Source organism: Sebastes umbrosus, chromosome 6, assembly GCF_015220745.1.
Source record: "Sebastes umbrosus isolate fSebUmb1 chromosome 6, fSebUmb1.pri, whole genome shotgun sequence".
Lineage (NCBI taxonomy): Eukaryota > Metazoa > Chordata > Actinopteri > Perciformes > Sebastidae > Sebastes > Sebastes umbrosus.
The window spans coordinates 31,562,319-31,578,498 of record NC_051274.1 but is presented as its reverse complement, the minus strand read 5'-3'; the positions used below and the strand labels follow the sequence as shown (position 1 = coordinate 31,578,498).

The 16,180-nt window shown below is 40.4% G+C and overlaps 1 protein-coding gene across 20 annotated transcripts in view; it reads right to left on the bottom strand.

Moving 5' to 3' along the window:
• The window catches only part of kif1b (kinesin family member 1B), a 76,635-nt gene that overhangs the window by 34,635 nt on the left and 25,820 nt on the right, over positions 1 to 16,180 (bottom strand). For 8 of the 20 annotated variants that reach the window (XM_037773110.1, XM_037773114.1, XM_037773123.1 and 5 more), the window contains exons 7-22: positions 15,749 to 15,860; positions 15,180 to 15,257; positions 15,023 to 15,088; positions 14,823 to 14,846; positions 14,390 to 14,465; positions 13,805 to 13,883; positions 12,555 to 12,697; positions 11,840 to 11,881; positions 9,174 to 9,385; positions 7,401 to 7,480; positions 6,805 to 6,880; positions 4,734 to 4,813; positions 4,165 to 4,271; positions 3,750 to 3,833; positions 2,309 to 2,492; positions 2,128 to 2,200 (exon numbers count right to left, since the gene is read on the bottom strand). In XM_037773110.1, the coding sequence (XP_037629038.1) occupies positions 2,128 to 2,200; positions 2,309 to 2,492; positions 3,750 to 3,833; positions 4,165 to 4,271; positions 4,734 to 4,813; positions 6,805 to 6,880; positions 7,401 to 7,480; positions 9,174 to 9,385; positions 11,840 to 11,881; positions 12,555 to 12,697; positions 13,805 to 13,883; positions 14,390 to 14,465; positions 14,823 to 14,846; positions 15,023 to 15,088; positions 15,180 to 15,257; positions 15,749 to 15,860 (1,516 nt within the window). Of the gene's footprint in view, positions 1 to 2,127; positions 2,201 to 2,308; positions 2,493 to 3,749; positions 3,834 to 4,164; positions 4,272 to 4,733; positions 4,814 to 6,804; positions 6,881 to 7,400; positions 7,481 to 9,173; positions 9,386 to 11,331; positions 11,404 to 11,839; positions 11,882 to 12,554; positions 12,698 to 13,804; positions 13,884 to 14,389; positions 14,466 to 14,822; positions 14,847 to 15,022; positions 15,089 to 15,179; positions 15,258 to 15,748; positions 15,861 to 16,180 lie in introns of all 20 variants that reach the window. The other 12 variants (XM_037773131.1, XM_037773122.1, XM_037773126.1 and 9 more) reach the window with 7 other exon arrangements.

The following is a 16,180-nucleotide window of genomic DNA, read 5'->3' as shown; positions in this document are numbered from 1 at the left end:
CATAAAAACCACCAGAGTACGGAAGAGGTCTGTGATTCAACTGTTGTTGTGCCGTGCCCTCAGTGGGCTACACAGATGCCAGGTAAGGCTAGCAAAGAGAGGTAGCCAAAGAAGTCAATGAGAAACCACATTGTCGCTATCTGTCAAAAATACTACAGCAGGAATTGTTTGTTATCGCAATGCATTGGACATATCAGCAACTGCATTGGAGAGATGAAACTCAGGATAAAAACAGAGCAAGAAAAACTAGAAGTAGAAGTCTAATCCAAGCAAATCAACAGCCACGTCAAAGCTGACCAGCTCAACGGCAAAACACTGCAACTTAGTCCAGAACCAGTACTGAAGGAGTTAAGAAAACATGCTATTAACATGAACCATGCAAAAGCAGCGTCAATTTATAAAAACAAGAAGGCGATGTGTTTCAGTGCGGTTACTGACAATCAGTTTGAAATAAATTTTGATCTTAACACCAAATCAACTTTAGCTGCAAGTTGCTGTTTTGCAAGATTCAGATCCACTATAGAAGACACGAGAAAAGTGAAACCAGGGATTTGGAAAAGGGGGAAGCTTTACGATCTATAATTCTCGCTCAATCAAATCGCTACAGAAAAAAAAAAAATCAGTTAAACTCAAAGAGGAAGAAAAAGCTCATCTGTCTCAAACCAGAAAACCTTCCATGCAAGAAGAACAGACATGCGCTAGGAATAAAACGCACCCACACACACACACACACATCTCAAAAGTATCAGAGCTCAGAGTGAGAATTAGTACCAGTCAGATTTAAATGCATTGAGTGAAACTATCATCCAAAATGCAAAAACTAGCTTTCCAATTGTAATTGACCATAGAAAAACCATGCTTTAACTTTGAATTCCACTTCATTCAACATTTCACTCAAAAAAATCACACACAAAATATCACAAACTAGCTGAATCACTCAAGAAGCTTCCTTTAACTATAACTTAAATTAAATAAGTTATATCTATTAAACCCACTCTGCAGTTTAACTTGTCTTCAACTTCTAGGGCCCTATGAAATCTGTTGTACAGGGACTGTACGTAACGTTTTACACATATAAATCATTTTTTATTGCAAATGAGGGAACAGGTTGTAACCTAACTTAAAAAATGAGACCTTACGCAACTTTCTGTGTTTCCTCTATCAGCCTATAGACTGCTTTTTATGTGAAGGACTCGGGTCCCAGCTGATGTGACGTCATGCGCGTTTGCGTGTGTCTACTCCCTTCAGCGCAGCTACAGGGATAGCTAACGATAGCTAACGGTTGGTTAGAAACGTAGTCCGCTAACGCCAACAAACGCTCAGCCCCCACCACGACGACTCAGACTCCAACACAAACTCCATGGAAGCACAAAAAAAACTAAATTATATCTGGTGAAGCCCGTTTGGCAAAGCAGGAATGTGACTGACGTCGGGGTGAAAACTAATGTTGTGAGAGTGTGTGTGCACATGGAAGTGAGTGGTGAGGCAAGAGAGAGAGAGAGCGGCGGCGAGTGTGTGAGAAAACGAGCGGCCGTGCAGAAGAGAGTTAGTTTAGCTCTGAGCATATCAAGTGAATGTTGCTAATGTTAAACAACGTGATGCCTGTCAATCACGTTCAGACTCTTGTGTGTCGCCTCATTGTTTTGACCGATGCTCGCTCGTGCCTACGTAGTGCGAGCACAAGCGCGAGCAACAGGACGCCGGCTTTCATTGGCTTAACGGCTTCAGGTGTCACTGTTAACAAGCAATTTCTGATTCTTACATTGAGTCCCTTTAAGTTTCTATGTTTCATTTTTTCACAAATTATGTGTTTTCCGTTTTTTTCTGAATCATGTATGTTAAAATTTAAGCAAATTAGAAAACAATTAAATTAAAAAAACAAACAAACAAAAAACGCTTATAATGGCAGGGAAAACCCTGAATTTTATAAATTGCATCCACATTTTGGCAAATTCCACGATATAGTCCGCGTTTTACAGTTGATTTCATTATTAATATCAAATTCCGCGATTACATCTGTGTTTTCCGCATCGCAGAAATCATAGGGCCATAAACATCTAACGGATAAACTGAATCCATAAAATTCACAAAGTGGGTTTGATTAAATTCCAGCGTGTTTGAACTCACCAGTCGCTGTTGCTCCAGAAGTTGGTCTGCTTCCTCCTTCTCCTTCTTGTACAAGATTTCCATCTCAGTGAGCCTACATAAAAGGAGTAGAATATATATTGTGAAACGCATCACACAATCCATAACCAACCAGACTTAGAAGTTCATTTAAATACAGCTATCCACAGGATGGATTGCGTACCTTTTCTCCATCTCCTGCTTCATGTCGATGCCCTGCTTCTCCAGGAGCTCCCTCTGAGCAAAGGTCCAATCCACCGGCTCCACGGGGGTTTCGGCAGTCGGCGTCTTCTCCTCCCTTTCAGCTCGGGCCTGTTCCGGGTGGTTGAACCGGAACACGTGGTTCTTTCCCATAATGATGCGGTTACCTGAAAGAAGATGGCGCAGGAATAAGCGTGGAGAGAGCATGAAATTAGCAAAGACCTTGTTCCTTCAGTGCTGATAGAACACTGTGAATGTAAGAGCTCCAAATTTGTTTTTTGAATTAAAGTTAGAGCACCACATGGGGTGCAATGAGCCAGATTGTGAAACTTTGAGTTATGAAGCCCCAGGAAAAAAACATTATATGATTTAAATTAATTATAGCTATTAGGATATCAGTCATCTCATGTCGGCAGGGTCTGAAATTAGCACCCGCCACTTTGGCAGGCAGGGAAAAGACTAGTGATGGGAATAGAGAACCATAGTTGTCCACTTTCTCTTTGTCTGCCTCTGTGACTATCGATTCCTCTTATTGATGCTTACCGACAGTTACACATGCATAATGACGTATACGCACATTGTATCATGTTTCGGTTTGTTTGGCCGGACACACGATGGAGAGAAAAAAAGCGCTCAAAAGCGTGACGCTACTAAACCTGAGGGGACACACCCTATTTTTCCCAGATAATGCGACACTGTGAACAACAAACTCGTGTTTAAATCAACAGGAGGAGAGTTTGTAATGTTATCTGTTAGAAGCAGGTGGGCAGCACAGTCCTGATTGGATAAATAGCGGAGCTACTAACGTTAACGGAGGTGCCATTCAGTTATTATTGTGAGGCGTTCAAAGTCTGCTCAGGAAAAAGGACTATTAGGTGAAGGTAAATTATAACGTTATCATGATGTGTTAAAACGTAATTTCGTAAAATTAAGTTTTTGGTGAGAAACTTGAATAAATCCAGTTGTTTGAAGGAGATGTTTTCACAGCAATATAAAATAGATATTAGAGAGAGAATTATGACCTGTTTAACTTCCTAACATCTTTTTTAATCAAAGCAAATATTTAAATAATCATTTGAAATCTTTTGTGTTTTTCTGCAAATAACCACTATAAATGACAATAAGAAAGTACAGTACTGTGTACCCTCAATGGTGTAATTCAATCACTGTATTTACCATGTATATAATGTTTTTTGTGTAAAATATATCAAACATTGAATGACATCAGATCTAAAATGTTATTCCTTCATTTAGCGCATAGATTTCAAAAGTGGCAGATAAAATTTCTGAGTGGCAGACAAAAAAAAAGTTGTCTGCCACAGTGGTAGGAAGTGAAAAAAGTTAATTTCAGACCCTGCATGTCAGCCTACACAGATAATACAAACACCACATTTACAGATTATTTATAACAACGAGATATGTACCTGAACGAAGTTGGATTGAATCCTCAACACGCTTGCCGTTGACGTAGGTTTCTGATCCCTCGCAGGGCACCAGCATGACGATGACTTCAGCAAAAACACATCAACCAATCATCAGTGAGACATTCCGGAAAGCATCATCATTGTCCATTTTTTAAATGGTAAAGGACAAATATCTAATCCAGGTAACGCAGCGACTACTGACATTAAGGGCATAATGTTTCCATTAGCAACAGAAGATGAATCTTGAGTCTATCTTCATTATGCACCAATGTCATCCATTGACAAAGTGCCTCGGGGTTGCTTTTGCAGTTATTTAGGGGGCTATTAGAGCAGAAAAATTATCTACCAACTCTGCTTAATTCAAAATAATCCAGATAACACAACACAAAAGCAAACTCATAATATGATGCCTCACCATTTCCATTGGCATTCCTCTCGCTGCGGAAGATGCAGTGCTCTTCCTTGATGTGCGCACCACTTAAAACGATGTCCTGTCGTCTTTCAGCATCAGCCTGACCCACCCTGAAATAATCACAGAGGCCATTTTGAGAGAGTGAACACTGCCCTCTCATCCTATTGGCAGCCATTTCATCAAAAAAGTCAGTGGCAGAAGTTAAATGGAACATTTGAACCATCTCTTTTAGGGAGGCAACGACCCTAAAGCACTATAGGTTATTTTTTCTGTGCTTCTGTCATCTCTTATTGTCCCCCCTGAGGCACGACTGTAACAAAATACTCAACAAGAATAGCCCACTGAGGGGGGGCCAAAAGGACAAAGAGGGGAGGAAAGTAACTTTAGACAGCAAAACTTTTTGTGATCAGTGGCAGATTTTAAGCCAGTTTTCTCTCAGACTCTGTATTTTATTTTTCCTCGTTTGATGTCAAGCAAAGAGGAACCTCACTCAGAGATACAGCCTGGAAGAAATTCAAAACCTTTCCACATCATCTGCAGCATTTCAGTGTCATCATTCAGGTTCCGGTTACCTTGTAATTCCGTCTTTGATGTAGTAGAGCAGACACTCTGACATGAGAGGATCCTCGTTCAGGTTAACCAGGTGTGGAGTCTACAGATGAAACATAAGAGGTGGACCCGTTTACCACAAAAACATTTCTAGGATTTCACTACTTTCATCTATATTCAGCAGCGCCGAAAGTATACCGACACCAGAATGTTAATCAAGTGGGCATAGTTTCATATCAAACACTGCTGATGACCTGTCAGTGATTCATGATATACAGTACACGAACATGGACACAGTGCTGACACCTCTAGAGTCTGATACACCACTACAAACAATGCTAGCAGCTACTTCGCCAAACCACCAACCTTTTTTGGGGAAAACACCCCATTAAAGTCTGCATAAAGATCACAAGGCTTCTCAACGAAATGCTAACCCACGGAGCGGCGGTGAGTGAAAGGAGAGAAAGAAATGAAAATTGGATGTGAAGGAGAAAAACATAAATTAGCAGCAGAGGGAGGAGGGGGGTCTAAACATGCCTAAGAAGGATTCATTTCAAAGAGGGAGATTTTCTGAAAACCACAGCTGATCTAGTGACAGCTAGAGCTGAACAGTAGTGATTAAATATAACAAATCTCAAATCTTGCTTCTTCTGACAAGCGTATAGTAACGCATCTACTAGTCTTTATGTTTCTGTTTCTCTACTGGAAGATGCTGGAGAGGTAAGGAGAGTGAGGGGATATGTACCATTGCCTGTAATCTAATAAGCCTCATGACAGCGCTAATAAGCAGCTAAAGGAAAAGTTTGAATAATCTACTCAGAGCCAAGTTTTATATTTAGGGCTGTCAATTGATTAAAATATCTAATCGCGATTAATCGCATGATTGTCCATAGTTAATCGCGATAAATCGCAAATTAATAGCACATTTTGTTCAAAATGTACCTTAAAGGGAGATTTGTCAAGTATTTAATACTCTTATCAACATGGGAGAGGACAAATATGTTTTCTTTATGCAAATGTATGTATATATTTATTATTGGAAGTCAATTAACAACACAAAACAATGACAGATATTGTCCAGAAACCCTCACAGGTACTGCATTTAGCATAAAAAAATATGCTCAAATCATAACATGGCAAACTGCAGCCCAACAGGCAACAACAGCTGTCAGTGTGTCAGTGTGCTGACTTGACTATGACTTGCCCAAAAACTGCATGTGATTATCATAAAGTGGGCATGTCTGTAAAGGGGAGACTCGTGGGTAGCCATAGAACCCATTTACATTCACATATCTGGAGGTCAGAGGTCAAGGGACCCCTTTGAAAATGGTCATGCCAGTTTTACCTCACCAAAATTTAGTGCAAGTTTGGAGCGTTATTTAGCCTCCTTTGCCGTATGCCATTATGACATGTTTTCTAGTTTCATATGATACCAGTATCTTCACTCTGGCTTTAAAACTGAGCCCGCTGCAACCTAAAAATTGCAAGTTGCATGCATTAAAGAAATAGAAAAAACGCCTTACTATTGCGGTAACTTTGACAGCCCTAATTATATTCAAAGATAAACCTCGATTCAAGTGTCAAATTTAACTTCAAAGAATCTTGATACTTTCTAATAGATCATGTATATTTGACTCAAACATGGAGGGGGAAAATGAACTGTAGATGCTCTAAACAGTAGTTACACAAAATGCATCTGTGCAACAGTAATCATGAGGAGAACTCATGGAAATGAGCTTTGAGTTAAATCACAACTAAATCTAGTGTGGGGAAGGTGCTTTTTTGTCTTCTAATTCAATCAAACAAACCTTTTTGGTGGGAAAATCAAGCTGCTCATCAAATAGGTTTTCATGGCTAAGCTGAGTATGTGAAGGGAGCAAATAACAGAGTGGAAAAAACAGACAGAACAATGAAGTGAGTAGATGAGAAAAAAAAACAGTGACGGTACAGGGAGGGTGCTCATGGAAAAAAAGATAACATGGGAAACAGAAGTGAGGAAGTGATGGTGGAAGGGTGTGCATCACCACACCACCACCCATGGGAGATTTGACATAGTCCTCCGCCATCAATGCTTTTCTCTCATGTCTGCTCTACCTTTTTAGGAGAGAAGACCCCCAAAGTGCCTCCATCTTCACGGATTGCCACTCCCATCTCTGCAAGCAAGGCCTCCCTGTAGTGAAGGAAAAAAAAAAACACATGTCAGGCTCAGGCATAACACTCAAAATACAGCATGTTGCATATATTTCCCTTGCAAAGACTTTTTCTTACGCAAAGACAGAGCATTTGTGTTGATAAGAGAAAAGAGGATGAGAAGTGATTTGTGGAATGACAACAGGCAGAGAGCGGCACCAGTGAGACTCAGTGGACAGACGGTAACATGGCTGATGTCTGCGGCCACAGATGAGTGGATAAAGAGGGAGAAAAATGGTGCGAGAGGGATGTTTGTGCATCCGAGTGTGACGACAGAGAGGGGGGAAATGGACAGAATCAGTGCAGAGAGGAAATGAGACAGATAGGTGAAGAAAGTAAGACAGACAGCACAGAGGGGTGAAAACACTGAGACGGAGCTATGGGTGGGGTCGTCTAGCGCTGACAGGACACAGACGAATTGAAGGAGGGGTGGAGGCACACGTATGACACACATCTCCCCCCTTGAGAGATAGATAGAGGTGGAAAAAGCCAGTACTTGCCTCTCCATGCGAATTGCCTCCGTCTTTCGCAGTTTCTCTTCCCAGGTTTCATTGAGCTCGGCAATGATCTTTTCTGATTCCTGAACACCAGAGACAGAGTGTGAGGAAAACACAACCAGCTTAATGTCATTTTAACTATTAGCAGCGCAGTAGTAAGAGTGTATTTAGCTCAGTAACAATAGGGTGCTCCAGGGAGGACGCATTTTTGTAGGCCAACCAGGAAGTTAGCAGGGATCCCTCAACAAAAAGCCAATGGGATTGTTCCATTGGGATTTGGATTATTGCAGAAAATAAACTCAGTGACAAACACACATTCATAATACTTTTTGTCCAGCAAGATAATTATCACCACATCTATGTTTTTTGAAGTGTGAATGCAATCGCCAGAAGTAAAAACCTAACGTTAGGCTATAAACCAACTATACCACGGTCGCCTGAGCATGAGTATACACAACGAGGCCGTAAAGGAGGACGAATCGCCGTGATGACGTTTAATAGTCTCATCTAGCTACTTGTTAGCAACCGCTTTCTTTAAGACACATAAAGGCTTCGAAATTCACGAGTGGGATATGTACTCACGTATTTTATATTGTAGAACAAAACGTTAAAATCTCTTTATTTCAGGCATCTAACTAAAAACCCATTGACTTCCAGACGAGGGAACCGGAAGTGCTAACATGCTAACTCATTTACGGGTTTAGGACTCATTCCTGTAGCGCTCTACAGGGCACACACAGTCTGGATTTAAGTTGTTATACAAGACACAAACATGCTTTCTTGGTCAAGTTCAAATCCTTCCTTTCATTAAAGAAAGTTTTGAGTCAGGCATAAAAACAGAGAGGGGCAGGGTAACATACTGATGTAATATTATGGCAATTATACCATAACTTTAGGAGTTTCCCCTCTGATAATGACTCTTAAAGCTCCAGTAAAGCTGTTGTTCATCTTTTAAATGCAGTGAGGTGCTGTTCTTCTGGGTATTGATATATTCTGTCACATAACATCATAATGAATTAATGAATGAATAAAATCTTTGTTTTTGTATCACTAACATAGCTTCAAGGATCAAAGAATGTGATTATTATGCTCCTCACTACTACAAGCCAATAACACTGGATCTATTTTTGGTCCGATTTCCTCCGTATCTGCGTCGGCGCTTGACGTCACGGGATGACGGACAGGCTGGGCACCATGGTTGCCATGGAAACTGCAGCTCCTCACGGACGGCTGTTGCAATGCAATGTGCTCCATTATCAACAGAGTGAGAGGGTCTACTGGGTGTGTGAGAGATGTGAAGCTCAGAGGCCACATGAGGACGTTAATGAAAAACACGTTGTGTGTGGGCTAAAATTAAACATCTTGACATTAACACGAGATCTTCTAATCTACTGAACAAACATCACACTGTGTGCTGTGTGAGGCTTTTATTTTGGGTTGATAGGATTTTCTATTCACAGGTATTTCAGTGTTTTTGAAAGATGCACCTTCTACAGTTACTATAGTATATAACTTTAAATACTACAGCCCTTATCTACTGAGGTATCTTTTCATATATTTAATAAAAGTGACATTTTCTTATGAAATGTGACAATTATTGATATATTTTTCTTAACAATTGTAGTATGCTTGGCATGGACTTTGTAACTTTGCAGACCTTTTACATGCACAAAATATTATATAACACACTAAAGGAAAGGGAAAACATAAAGAATAATAGGTCCTCTTTAACATAAGTGTGATTTGACTGCTGCGGTCTACACGGGCCATCTTTACCTTGAGTCTTTCGATAGCCTCCTCTCCTCCAGGGGTGGACATGATGCGCTCCTGGATGCTGGTGACCGACTGGAGGCCCCCCTGGCTGCACAGCGTGCCAGAGGATGGAGAAGCTGTCAGGGAACCAATAGGGGCTGTGGAGAAATGGCCAGGGCGTTGGTTCTCTGAGGCTATCAAGTATCTATGCTTATTGTTCTGAATGTCTTTGAGGTCTGAGCCAACAGCAAAGAGAGAAAGAGGGAGAGAGAGAGAAAGAGCAGGACACAGAGAGAGAAAGGTGGGATAGGCCCAGGGCAGGAGAAGGGGAATAAAACACATAAAATGGAGGAACCAAATAGGAGAAGAAGGAAAGAGATGGGGAAAGAGAAAGGACAAAGGGGAAGGAAGACCAATGTAAGACACACGTTTTACGTCAAAGGGTTAAGACAAACCAGAATAATGGTCAGCTACAGAGAGAAGCAGTTTTCATCCAGGTGGTTTACAACAGTCGACTCTTCAACTCTCAGAGAAAATACATTAAACTTCAGCTTGTACTCTATTAGAGAGTTTCCAGAGGGCTGTTTTTACGTGGGCCTGAATTACAGTGCAGAGCAATTAACTCTTGAGCACTTAATTTATAGTATGTTCAGTTCTGAGGAACAGGGCGATGTGACTAATTTTTATTTTTTTGCCTTTGTCTTGAACGAGAACACACTGTATGAAAACTGCCATCAGTGTCTCAACTACAGGATGGGAGGGGGATGGAGACTGTAAGAGGGTCCAGAGGGAGGACAGATGAGAGTCATTGACACATGCTGCCAAAGTTCAGCCTGCAGTCGAGTAGTTTGATTCACCGCACACACACACACACACACGCCGTGCACTCACACATCCACCATAACGGAGCCACGGCAGCCTCACTAAAGGTCAGGCAGCTCATGTCAATATAATAGCCAACAACAGACTGTGCCTTCTAAGAACTAAATAAATAAACAAAAAGCCCAATAAAAGTAGAGTTTAAATGATTTGGGAAGTGCTGATATTTCTGTCCAGTTGACGCTGGCAGTATAGGAAGGGCTGGGCGATATGGCCTAAAACTTCTATCTCAACATAGGTCATTTCATATCTCGATAACGATATATATATAACAAAATAGCATGTTTTCTGGTAATTCAATAAATAAATAGTCTATATGGAATAACCACATGGTAAAGCAGATTTCTGTATACTCCTGTGTGAATTAAATACTTGACAAATTAAAAGTACGGAGTATTTTCACATGTAATTAAGAACTTTCAAGTGAAATTATAGAGGAAAAAATGAATGAATATTTCCAGTTATACACTGACTGTGTTTACATGCAAGCACACAAATACAGAGTAATCAGATAAGATAATAGTTTGATTTTATCTACAGTGGGGTATTCCCATAAGCAGATACTTATCAGTTCAGATTTTCAGAGAAACTTGAGTTAGTATGTGCTTATTGTTATCAACTTAGACAACGTAATTGTGTATCCTGTAGTAGGGCTGCATGGTTTTGAAAAAAAAAATCTAATTGCGATTATTTTGACTGATATTGCAATTGTGATATGATTTGCGATTTTAGAGGGAATGATCATTTTCACTTAATTATTCTCATTTTCATTGAAAACATTATTAAAAATCACATTATGGTGTGATTTTTGGGGATCTGTACCAAACAAATATGTTTTCTAGAATATGATGTGTAGGCCAGGACATCTCTGCAAGAATATATTTAATTTAAAATGGTATTTTGACACTCATTTCGCTTTTAACTAAAATTTCGATTAATTGTGCCGCCCTAATCATGATATCTCAATATATGATTTAATCAGGATACGATTCCATTGAAAGACGATATGTTATCATATTGAATTATCACCCAGCCCTAAATATAGGCGTTTCATATTCCAGAAAAATAGGGAATGCATCAACCCTAGCACCGAGCTAGTAAACTTAGGGTTAAAACATTTACATAGATTATTAGTGCAAAAGGGCAAGAAGGAGGAGAAATTAGGGATTTCTGAGACTACAGCAGAAGGCACACAAGCAAACTAACTATCCAATACTATCATAACACGTCAAGCTAGCCAACTACCTCTGTATACATACAGTACACCTCTGGTGTGGCTACTTAGAAATGTAAAATCATGCACCTTTCCATCTGTAGCTCTGAGCCTCAGTTTGAGAACTGAGAAGTGCCATTCTAAAGATTAGAGCAGTGTCAGCTGCGGCGGATGGTTAGTAGGCAGGAAAAAAAATAAAAAGCAGAAAGACCACCGTCAAGAAAAGGAAGCTTGAGGAAGTGAGTCAAAGACAGACATGGTAAGGAAATGGTGTGGGTGCCTCGGGGGGTGGGGGAAGACAGACAAGCTATTCTAAGACTAATGTTTCTAAAAGGGTTATTCCAAAAGTAACTTGTGATCTAGTTGGATTGGAGCCTGCAAATAGCCGCCTCAACACCATCATTCAAGCGCAAAGCATGCTAACCTAGCGGCATACTAACCCTCGCCAGATCAGCACACCTAAGGAAGCCTAGAGTCTCCTTCTATTATTGCTTTCTTAGCATTTACATGCAAAGCTGGTAGCAGATTATACAAGTAATGCATAAGCAATGTTAGCTATTATTAATTGATAATTCACGACTACCACACGTATACACACATTTGATTCCACTTCCTGGGCAATCATCCCCCATAGGATCGACTGAAGGGAAGCAGGAAAAGATGAGAAGGGTCAGAGGTCAGCACCAGTAGAATGGGAGGAAAAGGTTACAGACATTTCTTAGTGATGAGAACCGTAACGAGGATGAGAAGAAACAGCATGGAATGACTTGTTAAGAGCCGTGTCATTAGGCATGATCAAAGAAGGCATTAGCAAGTGGAGAGGTTATTAATCAGTTCAGATATTAGAAGTTATTAATGGGTGTATTATGTCTCTAATTCACTAGGCTATGAGCCATTACTCTTGTGTACAACAAATGGAGCGTGACAGTTTAATGCAGCTTTAAACTACCGTTTGTGATGTCAGTCACAATCAGCCAAATATGTTATATTTTCATTAAATGATTTGTAATTATATAGTATGCAACCTTAAAAATTCTAAGAATGTTCTATAGTACAAAATATACATTTTACTCAGTAAGGAGGCATAATAAACCAGGATTGCATCGTGGTAAAAAAGCCATTACAAGTCCTTTTAGTTGCGTACTAGACATGAATACAGGCACAGCGATGAAAACAAAGTTGGATGACTGAAAGAAACGAGACAGTGAAGTAGAAAGAAGATATTGCCAGCGTGTGGTAGCCCCTGAGAGAGAAGGTAGAAGCTGTGTGGCTGCAGATACTGCATGTTGCCGCTGTGATAGCGTTAAACTCACTGTCGAGGATGTCTCCCAGGCCCTGGGCACGGAGCAGCTCCTTCAGTCGAGCCACTTCATCCTTCAGGTCACGCACCAGCTTGTTGTTGGGATCCTCATTGATGATGGCATTGCATTTGATGTTCTTAGCTCGGTCAGCATAGCTAAAAAAAAAAAATCGGAATAGTGATAAGCTTTATTTGTAGTTAAAGCTAGGGTTGGTAGTGTTCTCAAAAACATGTTATTTGTTATATTTGTTGAAATTCTAATTACATCCCAACAGCAATCAATAAATCAAATGCTCTGACAAAAAAAGAAAATAATCCGGTATCTGTGGCTGTTGCAGGACTGTAATAAGCCCGTCCAAGTATTTCATTGGGCCCCGAATGTAATGATTGGACGGGCTACCTACCTGTGCACACTCTGCCCGTGCACTCATTGCGTGTCCACAAGCTGCTAGCTTCACAGTTGTGAGTACTAACAGTAGCCATGTTCGTCGTAATGATAATTGGCTTTGGAGGGAGGACTGACAGGACGGACTGTCAGTGTTGCCGACTTAGATTTAGAGACTTTTGGAGTTAGTGCTGCTAGCTTCTTTCATTGGAAAAGAGTGGGTTTTTCAGTTGGATATTTTTTTTAAATCTAGCGTACCCTTGCTGGTTTTTCAAGATTACCAACCCTAGCTTTAAAAATTAAATGCAAACAACTAGTTAGAATGACTTTCAGGGATGCACCGATTTATCGGCTGAACGTCAGTATCGGCCGATTTTCACCTCGTGGATTGCAATCTGCCTATTGTCAAATAAGATGACATTCCCAAAAGGCAGTGGCCGATTTGCATTAATTTTGTGCCGGCTAACTGTTGTGTTGTTAGCTGCTGATTTAATTACATTTAATTTATGTTTCAGAAAATGTTTTTGTTGGACTAGGTAATAAAGTCCTCTGATTGGTGGTTCTAGGTGGTGGTGGTGGTGATCTAGGTGGTTGATTACAGGCTAAGGGGCTTTTGAAACAGTTATTTTTTCATGTGAAAGAAGGTTATTTTAAAGCTTGTTTCATAAATTTGTATGATTTAATTCGTGCTCATTCAAGATATGAATGAAGGGCTACTTTAAGAGCGTAGACAGTTTATTTGATTGTTCTATAATGAAGATGTCTTTGTTTCCCCCGACAAGCAAACAATCGGTATTGGTATTGGCCCATCATTTTACAATCGGCGCACCCCTAATGATTTTGTAAGTTATTGTCTCCGTCCTGGATGGAAACCTTACCGGAGCGTGCTGAGAGTTTCATCATAGTTGATATCTGCAGGACTGAGGGCAGCAACCATGGCTGTTCTTGAGTTTCCACCTGATAACAAAAAGACCAGTAAAAAGAAGGAAATTATGCAACAATGTGGGTAAAAGGCCATTTTTCACAACCCTCTCTTTGTGTACCAAAATGAGAATTATTTCAAAATACAACCTGATTTCAACTGCACTCTAAGGCACCAATGCTCAGCACAGAAGAAAACACCGCCACAGCAAAAATGAGTGCTGAATAGTAATTCCACTAATGTAAAACTTCTGTCTCATTAGACTAAACAGCAACATGTGTGCTAAGATTGAAGATACACTGAGCCAAGGAGATGGGCGTGCTTGTCTAGTTAGGTTGAAATACAGTCTGCTGACAGTGTTCTTCTTAAATTGGCAGAGTAATGTACACTAGCTCAAGTCATTTTTTTACCCCCACTTCATCTTACAGGATACAGATGGTTCATTTTTTTTGCTGTCCAGGAATAAGATTTCTGCTCCACAGTTTACAGACATAAATTCCACCGGTGAAGGATATTTATCAGGTGATATTAATGTTCATACCGAGGTTCTCCCTCAGCAGCCATGTCAGAACAGAGTCTCTGTACGGGATGAAGTCAGTCTTCTTCTTCTTCTTGCTCTGCAGTAAACAAACATTAAGTTGGCAGGTAGAAAAAAAACAGACAGCTGATATTTCTGTTTTAATACGGAAAATTAGAGATGGCAGTTAAGACTGAACAATATTATGATGTACCATGACAAACACCTCATATGTAATGGACAGGAGGTCGGGTAAAATGGGTAGAGGCCTGATTTGATTAGTTTTTTGCTCTAGCGCGGGGATCGTGGTGCCTAAAAGCACAGCCCTTGATGAAACGCTTAATAAAATGGCGGTGACAGAACACTATGTGCAGCATTGCGCATGGCAAAAGGCTGTCAAATCTGCCTCATGGGAGGAAATCGAGAGGTTGGTGGTTGAGCTGTCAAAGGTTTTTACCTTGCTGGTACAGTTATCCTGTGTCTGCAAGCATTACAAGGACGAAAGAAGAGAAAAAGAGAAGGGCAGTGGTTACAGCATGCCAGGCTACAAACATTCATTTGAGAAGACAGGGTCAAGTTGTAGAGGGTAAGAGAAAAGGGTGGAAAGGAGGAGAGAGAAAAGACAGAAATAAACAGAGAGAGACATAAAACACTCACCACTTCAGCCAAGGCGGAGATAACCTTTCCTAACGTGGTGAGGGATTTGTTGATGTTTGCTCCTTCCTGCAAACATAGATGAAAAAGAACATATTATTTATGACCCATCAGGGTAATATTAGTTTGCTAATGCTGTCTGTGATAATGGGAGTCTTACCTTTAGCCTGGTGCCCGTAGCTCCAGTGGAATCTGCTCGTTCGCTCCCTGCCAAGTCTACCAGGCTAATTTTACTGACCTGAAGAGGGAGTAAATGCATTTTAGATGCATTATGAATAATTTAATGATAAACTGAGAGAAGATGAGAATATTACTGAAACAATGACAGCATTAAATACCAAATATAAAGTGCATTATGTTTTAAAAAAACTGTTAAAATAGTTTAAAAAAAACATTACTGTCAAGTGAGATGCAGCAAGGCAGTACAATCTGATAGAGTGGCTAAACACAATGGGCATTGTGTTTACAATAACACAGCGGTCTTTGTCTCTGCCGCAGTCAGAGGAAATGCTAAAAGTCAAATGTAAAATGGCGATCACCACCGTCTAGGAGACATCTTAGCCGCAATCAAAAGGAGCAAACTATATAAATGGGCTGCAAGTTAAAAAAAACAACTTGAAGAAATGCACTCCCAACAGCACGGGATCAGAGTCAGTAATAAGTAATAAACATGGTTAAGTGTGAATAATTAATGATCTAATTTAAGAATCAGAGGATGTCTCCTCTGACCTTTTCTGTGGAGAGATCTGTTTCGCTGTCGTGTTTCTTCTGTGTGAAGACGATGGTGAAAACAGCGTGGGACCTGCTGCTGGTCTCATTCATGTTGGTGGCAGCAACAGTTCTGTAAAATAAAAAAAATAAATACAAAACAATATGGATGGAACTCATTTTTTTCTGAGCACTTTAATCCCTTTTAAATTATTCAGTATTATTAATGCTAAATTCACGGCATTGGCTATTACCGGCGCTATCGTCGCTGGGTTTTACGCCTATTAGAGGGAATTGAGTCTGAGAGGGATTACTTTGTATGGCGGAGGTGGATAATACTATGAGGCAGCAAACACAAATACACAAGGCGCAGTCAGAGGGACGGTCACAGGGGGAGATACGGGCTTTTCACGGCATGTTCCAGAAATAAGCCCTCTGAGTCAGCACAGGAAG